General features: G+C 41.1%; 1 protein-coding gene across 1 annotated transcript in view; it reads right to left on the bottom strand.

Annotated features, from left to right (window-relative positions):
* The window catches only part of MOXD1 (monooxygenase DBH like 1), a 49,954-nt gene extending 33,012 nt beyond the window's left edge, over positions 1–16,942 (bottom strand). The window contains exons 1-4 of the mRNA XM_084202740.1: positions 16,554–16,942; positions 3,686–3,832; positions 2,110–2,277; positions 1,663–1,746 (exon numbers count right to left, since the gene is read on the bottom strand). Coding sequence (XP_084058866.1) covers positions 1,663–1,746; positions 2,110–2,277; positions 3,686–3,832; positions 16,554–16,838 — 684 coding nt within the window. The 5' untranslated portion in view covers positions 16,839–16,942. The remainder of the gene's footprint in view (positions 1–1,662; positions 1,747–2,109; positions 2,278–3,685; positions 3,833–16,553) is intronic.
* Between the last annotated feature and the right edge of the window lie 820 nt (positions 16,943–17,762).

Below are 17,762 nucleotides of genomic sequence, written 5' to 3' on the forward strand. Positions count from 1 at the left end.
AAAGTGTCACTTATAGGAAAATAAAAGTTGTGCCCTGAAAAGAAAGGCTAAGTATTCCTACTTAAATCTACTCTATTTCTGTATTGATTTTTCTCTCCCTAAAAATTTTTAAGCAACTAAATGAAATTTTTTTGCTTTTGAGAAGATGGAAAATCACTGAGGGCTCTACTCTAATTTTTAATTTTATAAAAAATATACTGATTTGAAAACATGATTTCTAAAACTTTATCCATGATTGTAAAAATAAAGAATATAAAATTATCCTGAAAAATCAACCAGTATTTCTGAGCTAAAATCTTGTTTTAGCTTCTACCAAACGCTATTTTTTAAAGACTGAGAAACTGTATGTTTAGTCATGTAAAGCATTTAGAAAATAAAATTAGAAATTATAAATAATGAATACTTCTGGGGAACTTTTCTAGCAGAGCAGCAAATACCTACAACTTCCAACAAATTTAACACGGGAAGATTGATTCTGATACTACCATTTTGAAGGTCTCTCACTTCAAAGCAGAAAACTAGGGATCTTGACATACATATTATAACACAAGCAAATTCTCCATTTCATACAGTGAAAGTAGCTGTCACAAATTTCAAATGTGATTGAAGAACCTGAAGGCAGAAATTTGGGCCTTGCAATTGTTCATTCTGATAAAGTGTAGAAACATGAAATATTTCAGAGTAATTATAGGTATTTATCATACAGACATTGAGATCACATGTTAAAGTTCTCTGAATTATTTAAAAATTTCAGTCTTACTGAATGCATTGAAGAAATATCACTGACAATAGTAACAAAACAGAAGAAACAGAAATCTACACCATGCATTTGTGGGTTCAAAGAAAGGTAAAATGAGGGCCAGAACTATCTCACTGTATTATCTTCAGCATATTAGAAAAATAAGAATTTGTTATTTCTTAAGGTCATCAGTATATTGCTTTTGGGGAGAAATGTGAGAATCATCTTTCCCTCAGCACTCTAAAGCCTTCAATTTAAAACAGAAAGAAAAGTTACAAAATGTGTTATAGGAAAACATGTTTATGCACGTGGGTTTTCAAGTCACCTAAGATCCTGCTGAGCCTGTTGTGAATGTTTATTCACACATTTTCATTATTTTTTAAATAAACGACAAAGTTCATCTCTTTTTGAAGTAATATTTAGGTTTCAAACTGCTGAAAATACTGGTGTGTGCTCTTATGATGTATCCTGGCTCCACATTGGTCATCACAAGAAAGGTGACTGGAATCAAATAAGAACCTGAAACATCACCATTTAATTATTTTTTAATTGAAAATTACTATCTATTAAAAGAAATTAATTAAATTCCTATATAAAAGTAAAAACTTGATGTAACGTGCTTTTAGACAATTTTACTTAGTCCTTGCCAGAAATATTTACAGACAGAAATAATTTTCAACCTCATGAAGAAGAAAAGAACTGCAACAAAGAGGCTCTGTCACTGTTCAGGGCAGTTGGCAGGGCACACGTGAGCCGGGTTCTGGGCTCACATACACAAACACTTGATCCATATTTGTGAATACAGAAAGAGGTCTTGTTTTCCCTCCAGTAAGCAGTGAAAAAAACTTTAAAAGTGCAAGAACTGATTTGAAGTGCAATCATTATCTAAATTCCTCTAAATTTTCTGAGTCTGAATCACTCACCTTTGTCACGTGATGCTTTTCATGTTGTACAGGAATCTTAAACATTTGGCACCAGTATGTTGTGTCCTTGTCTGGTACAGGCACCTGTCTTAATAAAAAGGGCACAAACACAGTATTATCATAGAATCACAGAATGGTTTGGGTTGGAAAGGACCTCAGAGGTCCAGATCCAGCTCCAATCCCCTTGCTTTAGGCAGGGACACCTTGCACTAGACCAGGTTGCTCAAAGCCCCATCCCTTGAAAATTTCCAGGGATCCACAGCTTCTCTGGGCAGCGTGTTCCAATGCCTCATCGACCTCATAGTGAAAAATTTCTTCCTTATGTCTAATCTATACATAAAAGTCACACAACTCGTTGTGTGAGTCAAGGCTTTGGCTGCCACCTTATTCCCGTCTCCACAGAAACCTACAGCATGTAGGTTCCTACAGCATGTGGGAGTAACTTACGTCTTTGTTTGTCAAGTCAAAGTATGGCAAAGAGGCAGAAGAGACTTCCTCTCTCTCAGGGTTCAGCAAACGCAGACTCTTTGTACCACGATTTGATCCATGGTAATTTTGCCCTGCTTCTCCCATATCTTTGTGGTGGTAGGCCCATATTACCCGCACTGTGCTCTCCTGAAGAAACAAAGCAGAATGTCCACAAGGGATAGGAGCAACATCTGCCTTACACAGTTCCTATAATTCCTACAATAGCTGTGACGCTGGTGTATTTAAGCAAAGACAATGTATCCCAGAGGAGCAGTCGTCTACCTACACAATCTGGCCTTCGAAATAAATAATGTTTTATACTTAGTGGGTTAATTGGAATTACACAGAAAAATAAATTGTTCTCTGAAAGACTCCTTCCCTAATGCTGTGAACTGAAATCATATCTTCAAATGGCAGAAAAGACTCATAAAGAAGTAACCAGCTAAATGCATGACAAACATTTCTCTAGAGAGGTTACGTATTTGATCAGGAACCAGAATGTTTCCCCGACAGACATTTTCCAGGCTCAAGTCTGTGAAGATGTGAATACCTTCAGTGAATTGTTGTCCTTAGATATTATGGAAAATTAACATTCAATTACAGAACAGATTTACATCTTAAAAATCAATCTACAGCCACTTCACAGATCAGTTCTCTATAAACCATTCTCAGATTACAATAATGACCCTTGAGACAAAGTGCTATAATAAATCCTGAAGTGTCTCAAAATGCTAAATTACACTGAGAATTCAGAGCAGGTGTGCAAACCAGAGATCCACTGACTGCCTGGGAAACTGGTGGTTTATACAGGTGGGGTTTGCTTCCTGCATTTTCAGCCTCTCATGTTGCTATAATTGCATATATTGTAAAAACACAGATAATGAATATAGTGCTTTATTCCTCTAGTAATGCTTCCAAAAGAAGTAGTAAACATAGAAAGCCCTGCAAATCTCTCTAACCTTTCTGTCATTTCCAATACCAAGGTCATAAGATTCATGTAATTTAAGATTATGTTTAGGAAATAGCACAGCAATCCCTAGGGCAACAGAAGAATTTACCATGAAAATTATTTTACCATGGAAAGTTTTACCATATCATTTTTTCACTTTTAATTTTGAATAAAGAAATAAAGCAAACAGACCCTTTAAATATATATTCTCCAAATTTTTTAAAAAATATGTTTTTAAGATTAATTACAAGTTAGTGCAGAATGTTAAAAGTATTTCTCAATTTGGCCTCTCTTGAATGGTTATAACAAGGCATATAGGACTTGATGGCTCATAAGTATCTCTTTCAATCCTGTGTACATTCATTAGAAATTACAGAACATAATGTAATAAAGTACAAAAACCAAAGAAAACTAAAATTTAAATATAATAGTTTAAAAAAACTAGCACAAGTAATTTACTTGAGCAAACAGATATTTTGGAAATTGAATTTCTCTAATTCTGTCCTTTTACTAAAAAAGACATTTTAATTACCAGCTTAATAACCACACACACATTTATCCTGTGTTAATTACTTCATCTCTCCACATATAGTCAGAGACTCTTACCGTTATGCTCTTGTCATTTGTGTCACAAGTGTGCAGCTCTCTGCTAAAAGCCAGTATTGTATGTGTACTGTTTTCCATGGCATATTCCAGATGGTAATCCTGTTGAGGGTCCTTTTTTAGTACTCTATTTTCATCTGTAAAATAATCCTATTATAAAAGAAAGGTGGCCCATTATTAAAATGTAATATTAAACATGAAACTCGATGTCCAGTACTGAAGCCTTTTTCAAAACATGTAAAATTCTGCAGTGTCAGTTTTGAATTAAACAACAAATTTGAGGTGGCGCTGAACTATTTGTTATACAAAATCTCCAAGAAAGCAACCCTCCTTGATAAACAGCTTAAAGAATGCTTTAAGTAATTTTAGCAACATGCTGCCTGTATGCAGCTGCAGACATAAAGGCTGAACCCAGCAACCAGGAAGCTTTATTTATCATAACTGGGATATCATGAACTCCAGGAGAAATTACAGAGAGAATGAAATTCACTTAATATTTGCATCAACAATAGCGTCACTCCTTTTTTCCACAACTTTTCCTATGCTTTTTTCTTTCCCACAAAAAAACAAACCTCTTGAATGAACATTGACTGGAACCAGAAACCCTACGGCTTAACTAGCACGAAAAGTGCTCATTTCATACAAAAGCTGCTGGGATTAGGTTGAGGTTTTGGAAGAGGCAAGGGAGCTGTTTGTAAGAAAGATGCTCCCCATCCAGGGTTCTGCAGAGGCCCGGCACAAAGGAGCAGCACGGCAGCAATGTCAGGTCATTAACCTCCTCACCCCGGATTCCTGCAGCCCCGTGCAGCTGGGACCCATCCCTCCCTCTCCTCCCACCCTGGCCACCTAGGAAGGGCTGGCCACTGCCTCAGATGCACCTCCTCTGGTCACCCTCCTTGGAGTTTTAGGCTGTTTCTGCCTCGTTTGGGGTAGGGGAAGGATCTTTTAACTAAGCAATGTATTTCTCATGCCAAACAGGCTACTGGCAAACACCATTAATTGTGTGGTGTCTTTGCAAAATAATGCAGCACTCTCTGGTCCCAACAGGCATTTATTTCTGTCTCTGCTTGGACCTCTGTTCACTTTTGGAGATTTCTAACTTTCCCCTTTCATTAAGGTTGAGGTAACCAATCTGAAAAACAGTAAAAGGTTATGTCCAAGTATTTTGATAGCAGTAAAAAAATAACTGAAACTTCATTATTTCACTAAAGGGTCATTTAGGAGCTGTAATCTTAAACTTAATTCCACCCTAGAAATCTGTGTGTGGGCAAGACACCAGAGAGTTCTTCTTTTCCTGTCACCACTTCTTACAAATACAAATGATTAAGTACATACATGAGAGAATAGGCAAATGGAAAAATAATCACTAAAAGAGAGCAAAATACCAGCCTGGGACCTGAAAGAAAGTGAACTGATGAGTTGCATTTGTTTAGAGAAATAACTTGGATTTGCTGTTTTCCAGACAGAAATAATAAGACTTGTTTTGTGATGGTTCTTTGAAGACAGATACTTTATGGGATCAAAACCCTCTACTTTTAGCATGTATCAGAACTTGGAAAGAGGCAGTGTATTGCCCATAAATAATACAATCTCTGCTCTGAAAACACTCTTCTGTGGAATCTCTGCTTCCATCTTTTAGTAAGTGTTTGCCTGGACAAGAATTGTAACCCTGTGAACATCTGTTTTTATTGAAGTGTGATGTATTTGTTTAAATGTTACCTTAAATTGGAGGAAGACATTCTTAGTGAATGCCCCCACACTTTGAAATATTGAGGACTACAAATTCAAGAGCAGCTTTTGCTCATGTGAACAGACTCAAAGCCTCTGCCTGAAACCTGTAGGAAGGGAAGCTGAGAAATGTGAAGAAAAGGTGTGCACACCCAAATGTTTTGTGGTGAACTTGACAATTTCATTTCATCACAAGTCTAGAGGACACAGCTCTAACCAGAAAAAAAACCCTTGTGATATAGTCCTGATTTCCATGAGCCAGAGGCAAGAATGCAACAATAATGCAGAGAAGTTATCTAATTAAGGTACAAGCTCAGATATGCCTTGATAACGTGGCCATCAGTGTAATTATCCCACCCAGCTGGATGACAGTCCTAGACAGGTCACAGTTCTGGCTCACCAAGAGGGGCCCAGTTCGTGGCTGCTGGTAAATGCTTTGGGGAAGGTGGCCCCAAATCCCAGCCCCCCAGAGAGGACCAGGCTGCTCCCCATGGGATGAGAACTCACTGCTGCCTGCTCAAGCACTAGCTGCCCACCCTTGCTGTCAAAAATGAACAGAACCTTGCTGATTTCAGTGATTTCACCTGAAATTATTTGGTGACTCCATGTAGCTAATGCTATTTTTACTTCCCATGTTGAAAATTATCCAGATGTTCATCATAAAAATAAAATCAAATTATGTCACACAAAAAAATCCACCAACAAAATCCCCCAAAACAAAACAAAGAACGACAATTAAAAAAAACCAAAAAACAAAAAGCCTGAACAACTCAGAATTTGATTGCTCAACCTCTCACATGAAAATGGTTTGTTTTCCAGTTTTAAAACAAAATAATGCCACATTGTCCAGGAACAATATGAATCTCTCTCTGTTCACACAGAAGATTTTAAGTCAAACTATGTAGACTTTGCTCAATTTACTCATCACAGCTTAAAAGACTTTAAGATGTGTTTGTGTACAAAACAGAATGAACAAAAGGTTTTCAAAAATGACAACACAGTGGCAATCTGAGATGCCACATCTTTTTCAGCTACAATTTGGAAAAATCTGCAATCTGGAAAAGTAAAAAAATGGTACATATATCTATGTAGATATATGTGTGTACTGTTATATATAGTCTATGTTTCATTTCAGAGTAGAAAAATAAAAATAAAGTACTGCTGCCAAAAGTCCTGGTGCAAATGCAATCAAAACCATCACATTTGGACTGCCTACACTCCGCTCTTTTGTCTAGTCAAAGAAGAAAGCTGTATAGCTCTGAAGGCCTTTGAAATGTGGCAGTACCGAGGATGGATCTATCAGAGCCCAGAGAGGGTAAGCTGGGCATTTGGGCTTCAGCTAAACTAAGGGAATATAAATTTAATTTGAAACTCTCTGAGGTTTCTACACTACTGTAACACAGAACTCATCCAAATTCACAAGTTTCACTTAGTTAATTCTGTAAAGCAAGGAGTGGGATATTTTAATCCACAGCATTACAGTGCTTTGATATCTATCACAGATAGTTCTAAAATGGGCTTCGTACTGGAACAGTTTATCCTTCCCAACAAGCAGGAAAAGGCTCTAACATGGTATAATCTTTTTCTACACAGATCTGGTTTTGCTACCCCAGACAGTTAGCTAGAAAACCTGTGTCTTTTGTAGGGTAGATTATACTGATACAAGTCCCCTGAATTTCATGAAGTCCCAACAGATCTACAATAATTGTCAAGTCCTGAAAACTGAATTTCTAAAGCACTCACATGTGTGTAGAAAAACATACAATATGGTTTTATTTACTGATTCTGTACTTGCATCCAGATTCATCAGTTTCTTATATACGCAAAAAATATATATGTTTAATGAAGATAAAGTTTTCAAACTACACATCAGCTTATACAGAAGTATAAGAATTAGTAAAAGAGAAGGATGAAGTGACTATATTTTTCTAGTATGAATATCTTTGGTTCTTTAAAGACTAAGTGTTTAAAAAAGCTTCAGAAGTGTTATTGGTCATGCTACATGATAACAAAGATGTCTGTTTCAGGATTTGGGTATGTAAATTGTTTACATGTGAAACATTTAAATTTGTTGTACTTCCTTTGATAATATTGCATTAAATGGCATATTGAACTCTGGATTAAGTTGTGCAATCCATCAAATAATTAAGTATCTCCTTCCTCACATTACCTAAAAGTTGAAACAACATATGGACAATGAAAAATCTTCGTGGCATTACAAGATATTTTATGCTCTTTTCCAGATGTGAGGCAGATCATGTTATACTGTTTTTCAGATACCATTAGCCCCTCTCCTTCTTAAAAAAATATTTTGTGATATATATGGTTTCTGATTTCTGTTCCACAGTCAGGGAGAGTAATTTCTTAAGGATGTGAAAAGACACTGGTTTCTCCTTCGAGAATGCAAGCACAGCTGCAGAGGGAAGCCTGACCCCAAAAGCCCCACCAGCTGTCATCACACACTGAAACAGGTGTTTATGGGACTCTCCCCCCAGATCTTTACAATGTACAAGATTGTTTTGTTTATGATATCAATTTCCCGTCCTAAATTATATATATCACCTTTCAACCTCAAGGAGCATAAAATAATTCTCAGATTGTGGCCCCATCCAGCAATTGCCTCATGAGCTCAGCTTGTGAGAAACTCAGCCACCCCAATTTATGTTGGCTGCCTTTCTCCAGCTGGGCCATCACTGCTGTTCCAGCACCAGTCTAACACTCAAAAGTGGAAAAAGGGAGAAGACAGGAATGGGAAATGACAGGGAAAAAACTGTGTTTCCACTTGTCCTCACTGATGTTCTGTAGCCAATCCATGGAATTTGAAACATCCCTGTCCTGGTTTAGGGCAAATTTGGGAGGAAACTTCCAAAGGGGTTCCTCTAGAAAGCAGATTCAAGCTGCCCCTCCCCCAGCTGGTTCAGAAAAAGGTTTCCTGGGAGAAAAGTGGAAAAAACCTGTTTATTTAACAAGCAAAGTATTCACAAGAACAAAAAAATTGAATAATATCAAACAATAAAACCTCTCGCTGTTCTGAAGAGATGGCAAATTCAGGAAGTCCTTTTTGTGGGGCGTAGCTCAGCTCGCTCAGTTTCTTATCCATCCCTCCTGTGCTGGAAAATGCCATGTCCTGGGCCCCAGTGGGCCACAGGTGTGAGCTCCTGGTGTTTTTATGGATTTTTTGGTGCAAAGCAAGCTGATCTGTTCCAGAAAACAGTCTGGGGAACTTCTCTGCCTCAGCTAGCTAAAAACTATCTAAAAAGCAAAGGAGAGCTCTCTCCTGCTCTCTCCATGCTGCAGACACCAGAGTGAGCAGGAATGCTGAAGCTCTTATCTCTGTGCTTTTGAATACAGCTGCCTCAAACATTCCACCCCTGCGCCTTCTCCCCACTTCACTCTCAGACCTACTTTTAAAGGTTCAAAACTTAATATCGAGCATAAACAGAACAGATGATTGAGGATACAAGCATCATAAAGTCACCTAGGGCAATCCTCAAATTACCAAGCTGATGCCAATGACCAGGACCAAAGAGAAGCTTGGCAAAAAGGATCCTGAAGCTGTAACAAGATGAAAGTTGGCGTAGGAGAGGATTTATCTCAGTATAAATAGGCTGGATAAACTGCTACGGTAAGGAAAAGAATGGAACCAAACATTTGTTTGAAATAAGCACCAAGTTATGCCTTTCTGGGTTTCCAAAAAAATAACTGTGGTTAACGTTTCTCTTTTTTTTATTGTTGCATTCAATTTAAATGGAATCCTGCTGCTCAAGGTTCCAGTACATGCTAGATGTTACCACCTAAAAGAAGCTGGTTTTACACTGCAGTTGGCAAGAACCAAACAGAGCATGAGTTTACAAATAAGCAAACCAAACTGTTTTGCAACCTCAAATAAATTTCAGCTTGAGTTTCAGGGAAAGATCTTACTACACTCTTGTGCTGGGGAAAAGCAGAGCCCACTCACAGCAGCCAAACATGAGGCAGGAGCTGAAAGCTTCGCTGTTCTGTATAAGAACACCTTGAGAGCATTCCAGTTGACTGAACCAATCTTGAGATTGGCTGCAAGTGAAAAAATAACCATACAAAAGGGTACAGCAACAGCAATCAAGTAGTTGCAGTAAGCTCCCAAAGTAAGTGGGATCAGTAAGTGCACAGCCACTGCCCCATGGGCAGTCTGTTTATAATTAATTTATTAGTTTGAGGGGGGGGTGGGGCATGATGCATTGGTTTTTTTGTTCAGGAGTTTTTTTCTTTGCTTCTTGTTGTTTGGGTGGGTGCGTTTTTGGGGGCGTTGGGCTTGGGTTTTTTGGCTTTGCTTTTTTACCTACAAAGCAGATTAGCAGAAGTGATTCAGTCCTTGCTAATAACTGTGGATCTCGCTCACACGTGCAGTTTTGAGAAGCTGTACACAGTTCCTGGTATAGCTCCACTTAAACTGGCTTACATACACTTGAGTGTGGATTATTTACTTCAGGCGCACTACTAACTCTGACAAGGACAGAAAATTTTTATCTCTAACAAATAATTGTGTGTGTGTGTCTCTACTTTAAATGCAGACATAAACATATACACAAAGACACACATTTCCATTTGTGTATTTACAGAAACAGATAATGCCTGTATATGTGTGTACATGTTCATAAATTTTCTACACAAAAGAGGGCCTGTGTTTTTTTATACATGAAACACAATTATTTATTTAAAATAGCCTTTTCTCATTCAGACTTGAATACACTTCTGTATATGTCTGATAAAAGAGAATAGAAGAATATTTTCTTACATTTCTTATACTTCTTATAGAAGTGTATATTCACTTGAATACCCTTCTGTTTATTTCTTATATCCAGTTAAATGGTGCCCAGGGTGGCCTACAGCTGGCAGTGGCATCCCTTTGTTTTTGTGAAGTTCCTGAGAAGTAAAACAAATCACTTTCTCTGCACACAAATGAAAACACTCAAGTGTGGAGACCTGTCTTACTTAGCACAAGAAGGTATAAGAGGCACTAGGGGCTAGAGGTTGAAATATGACTGTCCTGGTTTAGGGCAAATTTGGGAGGAAACTTCCAAAGGATTCCTCTAGAAAGGAGATTCAAGCTGCCCCTTCCCCTTTTCCTGGTTCAGGAAAAGATTTCCCGGGAGAAAAGTGGAAAAAACCTGTTTAATTAGGAAACAAAGTATTCACAAGCATAAAAAATGAACAATATCAAACAATAAAACCTCTTGCTGTTCTGAAGAGATGGCAAATTCAGAAAGTCCTTGTTGTGGACTGTAGCTCAGCTCACTCAGTCCCTTATCCATCCATCCATCCCTCCTGTGCTGGAAAATGCCACGTCCCACGCCCTGGTGCCACAGGTGTGAGCTCCTAGTATTCTTCTGGATTTTCAGACCAGAGCAGGGCAAATCAGTTCCAAGAAAAAGAAAAGTGACAGTCCAGGGAACTTCTCTGCCTCAGCTAGCTCAAAAAAATCTAACCAAAAGCAGAGCTCTCTCCTGCTGTTCACGCTGCAGGCAACACAGACTTTGAGCAGGAATGCTGAAGCTCTCATCTCTATGTTTTTGAATACAATCACCTCAGACAATCCACCACTTCTCCTCCCCTTCACTCTCAGATCTAGTTTGAAAGGTGCAAAACTTATTTCTGGGCTGAACAGACAAATGGGGATACAATTCAACATCATAAAGTCACCCCATGACAATGACATTGCATATTGACATGGATAATTTGACATTGTGGTGGAGTCCCAAGGTCTTATACAAGTCTTTACATCAAGAATAAATGTTAATTTAAGAGTTTATATTCCAGTTATATCAGAAAATACAAAGCTAGATTAAAGGCTGTCCTAACAGAAAGAGACTAGACAAAACATGTAGCAAAGTGTTTTAAGGGAAAGAAAATCAGTAATGAGGAGATACTGCACGATACAATCTTAGAACTGCACTTTTATCACAAGGAACATTCCTTACATAGGAGCCACATTTATCCAGTACAACTTTTCTGGGTTTAATTATTTTAATTACTTCAATTATGAGGAAGATTAAAAACACTTAGGGGATTTTGAAGCACAACAATTAGGGATACTTGTTCCCAAAATTTCTGGATCTGCCTTAGAAAATCTCCCTTCTTCCCTTTCCTTCTTCTGTGGTACTTGCTTATATTGAGAATTAAATCATCCCCCCATTATTTTAAGTTTTTACATCACTCACAGTGGCTAAAATTCCATATTTTTGGGGAGATGTGAGAAAATTTAATTTTCTTGGTGTTTCCAAAATCCAGAGGAGAACAAAAAATATGACAAAGGAAAAAAAAAAAAGAAAAAAAGAAAAAAAGAAAAAAAGAAAAAAAGAAAAAAAGAAAAAAAGAAAAAAAGAAAAAAAGAAAAAAAGAAAAAAAGAAAAAAAGAAAAAAAGAAAAACAATCCCAACCAAACACTTGAAAACAGTCCCCTGAAGGCCTGCAAATTACAAGCTTCAGAATTCTTCTCATCTTTTGTTCACCAACTGTTGCTTCCTTGTCCTAACTATTGTACATCTCAAAGAGAACTACAAAGCACCCAGCCAGTGGAGATGTACACTGGAGTGTCTCTTTATGCCCCACACTGAAGCCAAGAGGGAGACATTAGTCATCTGGAGATTCTGCCCCAATGCCCAAAGGCATGAAATACCTCCAACAAAACACCGATTGAGATATGTCAGTGTGGCACTCGCTTCGCATCTCTCTCTTGGTGCCTTTCAAGTTGTTTTCTAAACACTTCTTTTGTTGCTGTTGGCATGAGTGCACTTAAAAGCGGCATATGGTTAAGTACTGAAAATGCTCACTGTTTTCTGTCCTTTAAAATCTCTTCCAAGTACTTCCCTGTGAGCAATTAAGCTAACTCTATGGGATACATTTGATAACAGATATTCTTTAGTCTGGGTGACAGTTAACAAGCAAGGCTCTAATGAATAATAAAGTACTTTTTAGTGACATACAGTCCCTATTCACCCTGAGTAGGGACTATTTTTGTGCAAGTTCAACAGAAGATTCTAACAATGCAACCCTCTTGTATAACTTGCACAAAATAGGCATTCATCAAGGAGGATTACTCTCCCCAAAATGGGGCTCTCAGAAGCTACGTGCTGTGGGTGGGGATGCACAATTCCAGACAGGGGTGGAGACCAAGGAAAAGGCATGGGTCTAGCAAGAAAATGCATGCTGTGTCAATTCATAAGCACAAAAGAGATGCATTAGGGAAAAAAAAAAAAAAAGAAAAAAAAAAGGGAGAAAAGAAAAAAAAAATAAAAGAATGAAGAAAACTAGATGCAAAATCTAAGGCTGCCCCAAGATCTTGTATGAAGAGATGAAGAGTAACACATGCTGCAAATGACCATGGAAATATTTCAAGGTAACATTTTGCTAAGAATGAACTCTCCTAAGTGCAACTCCTCCCTATAGAGACAAAGACAGCTCCTAGCTTTCCAATACCGACCCCCATTGGCATCTTCTTGTTCTCAAACATGCTCAGCCAAACACCACACAATCTGCTGCTCTGACACCACAGGCTCTCAGTAATGTGTGAGAACAGTCTGTTCACTGATCTTTTTCTCCTTCTGCTTGGTGGAGGTGCCTCCCTCATGACAAAGCACTAAGTCATGCATGTATGTATACATATATCCATTCTGTGTCCTCCCAAAATATGTCAAGGTTCCCATTTCAAGTATCAAACTTCTTAAATGTTAGGACTGGAAATGTATAATTCCCTGATCATTCCAATGCTCTTCAAAAAACTCTTTCTTCTTCGTTCATGACATTGTAACACTTTCCATCTTGATATATTTATACAAAACTGAGCCACAGGCTTCCAAATTGTTTTAGCCTTTCCTTTTGTCAGACACCCTTTTAGATTAAATACAGCTCCAACGCGGAAAAGCAAACCAAAACAAACAGCTCATTTCACCCAAGTTCAGGATACACTGAAAACTAAGAAAGTAAAATCCGACCCAGGATATCCAGGACTTTGAGTTTTTTCAAGGCAAACACTGTCTGCTGATGGTGGGAATAGCATTTACTTGCTCTGAGAGGATGAGGAATAAATGCCAGAGGAAACATTGTTTCTCTTTTCTCTGAAAACTACCTGGCAGTTTTCCTCTATCCCAATACATGGATCTTCCACAGACAGGATTATGTGCTTTTGCCCTAGCTGGCAGCTGTAGTATAACTATATTTACAAGTTTATTCCCAGAAGAGAACTCTTACCTCTGAGAACACTTTCTATTTTTAAAGAAGGTGAGAGAATTTGGGGAGGGGGGGAAAGGCAAAACTGACCCAAGGGACTAGCAATTTCAATGCCCACTTGAAAGGCTATAAAGGTGTTTCAGAACATCTGAATGTCAGGCCACTAACAAGCATCTCAAAACTTTCAAAGAAACCAAAAAATGACCCCTCTAAGAGTTTAGACCACGATGCACATTTTCCAACGGATGGTCATGGAATAAAAACATATTTCTAAAACCAAAAAGAAAAGTAAGTTCATTCATTATGGGGTGTACATATTTCATGGAGTTCAGCTAGGCATAAAACCACATACTTTCAAGGGTGCTATCTATGAAAAAATCTTTCTCAGAAGTAATAATCTAAATTATGATGGTATACACTTAACACAGAATGTATTTTTAAAATATTAACTGTATTTGTTTGTCCAGTAAAGTGAAGAATTGGATATTATTGAAACAACATCCTAGAACAATTTGTTCATTTTCTAGCAATCCAGGCTGCCTGACCAGAAAAAGCCTCTGGACAAATTTTGTTTATCATCTTTGTTTCTGGCTGTTCCTTGTTGGTGCAAGTATGGAAAAATTTTAACCAAGCAACTTTAAAAAAACCTCAGTTCAAGTTTAGAAAGAAACCATGCTCCCTAGAACTGAAGAAGGAATGGGGATGGAGCAAGCCACAAGTGGCAAGCAAGCATAACAAAAGTATTTCTTCTTACCTGCTCAAATGTGCAACAAAATAACTCATAGCTCTTAGCATAACAATTTATGTGCTAAATTAGTGTTTCAGGAAAAATATCAGTAGGTTTATAAGGGGGGGGCGGGGGGGAAGCATTTGCTACAGTCCTTTTCTATTTGTAACAGAAAGTTGGTGGATAAAACCTGTGGAAGAATGGAGTTAGCATGGGGCCGTTTTTAAAGATATTGAAAACCTGTGAAGGGTGCTGAAAAGAGCCAGCTGTGAGTGCTGGGGGAAATGTCCTGTGATGCTAAAGAGCTCAATCTATTTATTTAACAAAAAAGAAAATGGAGCAGTGACTTGATTGTCTCGATTGCAGCATATAAATAACTTCATGAAGGCGGTATGCAGGGGGAGTAGAGTTTTTAATATAGTGGAGAATATCCATAGCTGAAAGCTAAACCAAGACAAACTAATCCTGTTCTGATCAGGAACAACAGAGACTCGTTATTGCCACAAGCTAGCGGGGGAAGTGATGGATCCTCCACCACTGGATGTCTTTACACTAGGTTTGGATGCCTCTCTAAAATACTTGCTTTACCCTAACAGGATCTATGAACTAACCAGGAAAAAAGCTGGGGTTTCTTTTAATGGTTAATAGGTGTGTCTTCTGAATTGCAAAGCCTTTCAGAAAGCCTTTCTTTCTCAGTGAAGAGCTCACTGCTCAATGAGCAGCCTAGAGTGGGTTTTTTTACTATTATTAGTCTTTTATTTATGCTTCAAGAAAAAAAAATCTTCATTTTGAAATATGGAGAAAGCAATATTCTGAAAATCACTGGTCTGTGCTTAAGGAAGACAAATATTTGCCTGAACTTCATACAGCAAGTGAACGGAGGAAAGAAAAAGTAAAAGACATTTTTAAAGGAAAATATTTGTACTAAAAGCTCAATTCTTCTGGAAAAGCTTTGATTTTATAAAACCTTGACAAACAGCAGGGATATCATATTATGCATTTTGTTTTCTTATGGTGAATTGTTAATAGAAAATCCATATTCTTATGGGAAAACCTCTAATAATTTAAGCAGGACCTTCAAAGATCAACTAGCTCTAGCATAATGAAGGAAAGACAGATGACTTCTCCTAGACCATACTCTTAACAACCACTCTGCTCTTAAACTGCAAATAAGCTCTGACTTATTCAAGCACCTGGGGGTGACAACATGTCATTCCAGGCCTGACTGCCCTTTCAGTCATCCGTGGGACAAGCTGTCCCTGCTCCCCCAACCCCAGAGCAACTCCTGCCGGCTGGACCTCAGGTTGATGAGAGGGGACCAAAGGTGTGGGTCCCCTCCTCTCTCATGGCTCCTACTTCACCAGCCACCAGTGCCTCTTGGAGGGGATGACTTGCTGTAAGCACCAGCAAAGCCTCTGTTCCACACTCCTGCTCCCAGACGCAGCCCTGACAACATCTAGACTGCTACAGAAACATACCAAGAAAATTATGCCAATAGAGTTGGGCATCTCTGAGATTGCTTTGCCAGACCAAGGGCATGTACCGGGAGTCCTCCCAATGGTTAGTCTGCAAGTCCTTTCCAACATCTGGGTCAAAACACTTCCAGGTGAGGAGAGGAGGAACACCAAGAACAGGAGCAGCACCGGCTGTGCGCCATCAGAAGGGGATGTCAGCAGGCTTGGAAGCTGGTGGGATGTTGCCCTCATGCCGGTGGGATTAGAAAGAGCAAGCTCAGGCGGCATCAGAACGGCCAAGCTCCACCAGCTGTTCGCAAGGTGAAGGGAAAGGTGCCGCACCTCCCTGGGAGAGACTGTGCCCTCCCATCCCTCTCCTCCGCGGGTCTAGGCTAAGTGGGCAGGCAGGCAGGAGAGAGTGCCCAAAGGAGAGAGAAATATGGCTGTTACATCTTCTGGATAAAGAGCAAAGAAACCTGACACCTCTAACGAAATCCGTGCAGAGGTTTAGAGGGAAGGCTGGCAAGGAGAAGATCGAAAAGAACCATCTCCTCCAGGGGAAAGGAAGGCAGAAGAAGACGGATTACCCAAAGGGTGGAAGAAAGAAGTAAAGAAGTACAAGGATGCAGGACAAGAAGGCTGCAGAAGAAACGTGGGGCAGGGAAAGAAGGGGGTCCCGAGAGAGGGACAGCGTGGGGAAAGTGGGCGGACAAGGAGGACCCGGCTCGGCGGTCGAGGGGAAGGAGCAGGGCCTTACCTGCAGGTAGGGCTGGCCCCTCTCCACGCCCCCCACCACGATGTCGGCTGAAGCCATGCCGCCGCTGGCCGAGAGCCCGAAGCCCACGTAGCCGCGGGTGCGCACCTCCAGGCGGAGGGCGAGGGCGCTGCCGCGGCGGCCCCAGTGCAGGCGGTAGGCGCCCGCGCCGTCCAGCACCGCGCTGTGCGGGTAGCTCCGCGGAGCTGGACCGGCACCGGCCCCGGCACCGGCCCAGGCACACAGGAGTGCGCCCAGCACCAGCGCCCAGGGGCGCAGCCGCCGCATCCTCTCGCCGCTCACCAGCGGCCGCCTGTGCGTCTCGGCGTGTGTCCGGGCGCGGTGTGCGTGTGCGGGGGCTGTGTGTCTGTGTCTGTGTGTCTGTGCGTGTGTGTGTGTGTGCGTGTGTGGGGAAGGGGGGAAGGGGGGCCGGGTGCCCCGGTCACCCCGCCCCCGCTGCGGGCGGCACCGCGCCGGCCCCGTCGGGGCAGCACGCCCTCGGCAGCGCTTTGTTCGCTCCCGCCCCGGCCCGGCGCTGCCGGTCGCCCCCGTTCCCCAGCGCCGCCCGTCGGGGCAGGGCCGGACCCCGCCGCGCCCGGAGCACCTGCCGTGCGCTCACCACGGGGGCTTCTCGCCGAGGTGCTCGGAGTTCGCGTTAGCAACCCAAAACCCTCCTCCTGACCGGGGAAGCGGAGGGAAGGCGGTGGACGGGAGACCTCCCCGGCCTCCCGGCAACTCTAACTCTGCTGGAAGAATTCCACGGGAGGAAGCCCGGAGGCAAACGAGCGCTTCCCCACTCTCGGCCGCCTCCTCACTCAATGCGAGCGCACGGTGCAGCGGACGGATGGAGCTAAGCAGGGCATCCCCCGTCGGGAGAGTTCTTTTTGCATTTTAAGTGGAAAACGAGGACCCCCCGAGTGGTTTGCACGGAGACGGCTACAAAAGCACATCTCAAAACCGCGCTCGCGTCCCTTGACACCCCCTCAGCCGTCCCCGGTGGCACCGCCACCCGGCCAGCCCGGCCATGCGGTCCCCGATACTCCCGCAGCAGAAGCTGCCTTGCCTTCCCCTGCTCGCAGCACCGCCGCCGCGGCGGGGGCGAGAGAAAGGAGCAGAAAGATGCTCTTGGAGGAATGTTCCCCAGCCCTCTGCAAATCTGGACGGAAGCAAAAAATAGCGTGGCACCCAAAACGGGAAAGTTAGGGACCACAA

Source organism: Fringilla coelebs (genome assembly GCF_963513975.1).
Source record: "Fringilla coelebs genome assembly, chromosome: 3".
In the NCBI taxonomy this organism is placed as follows: Eukaryota; Metazoa; Chordata; class Aves; order Passeriformes; family Fringillidae; genus Fringilla; species Fringilla coelebs.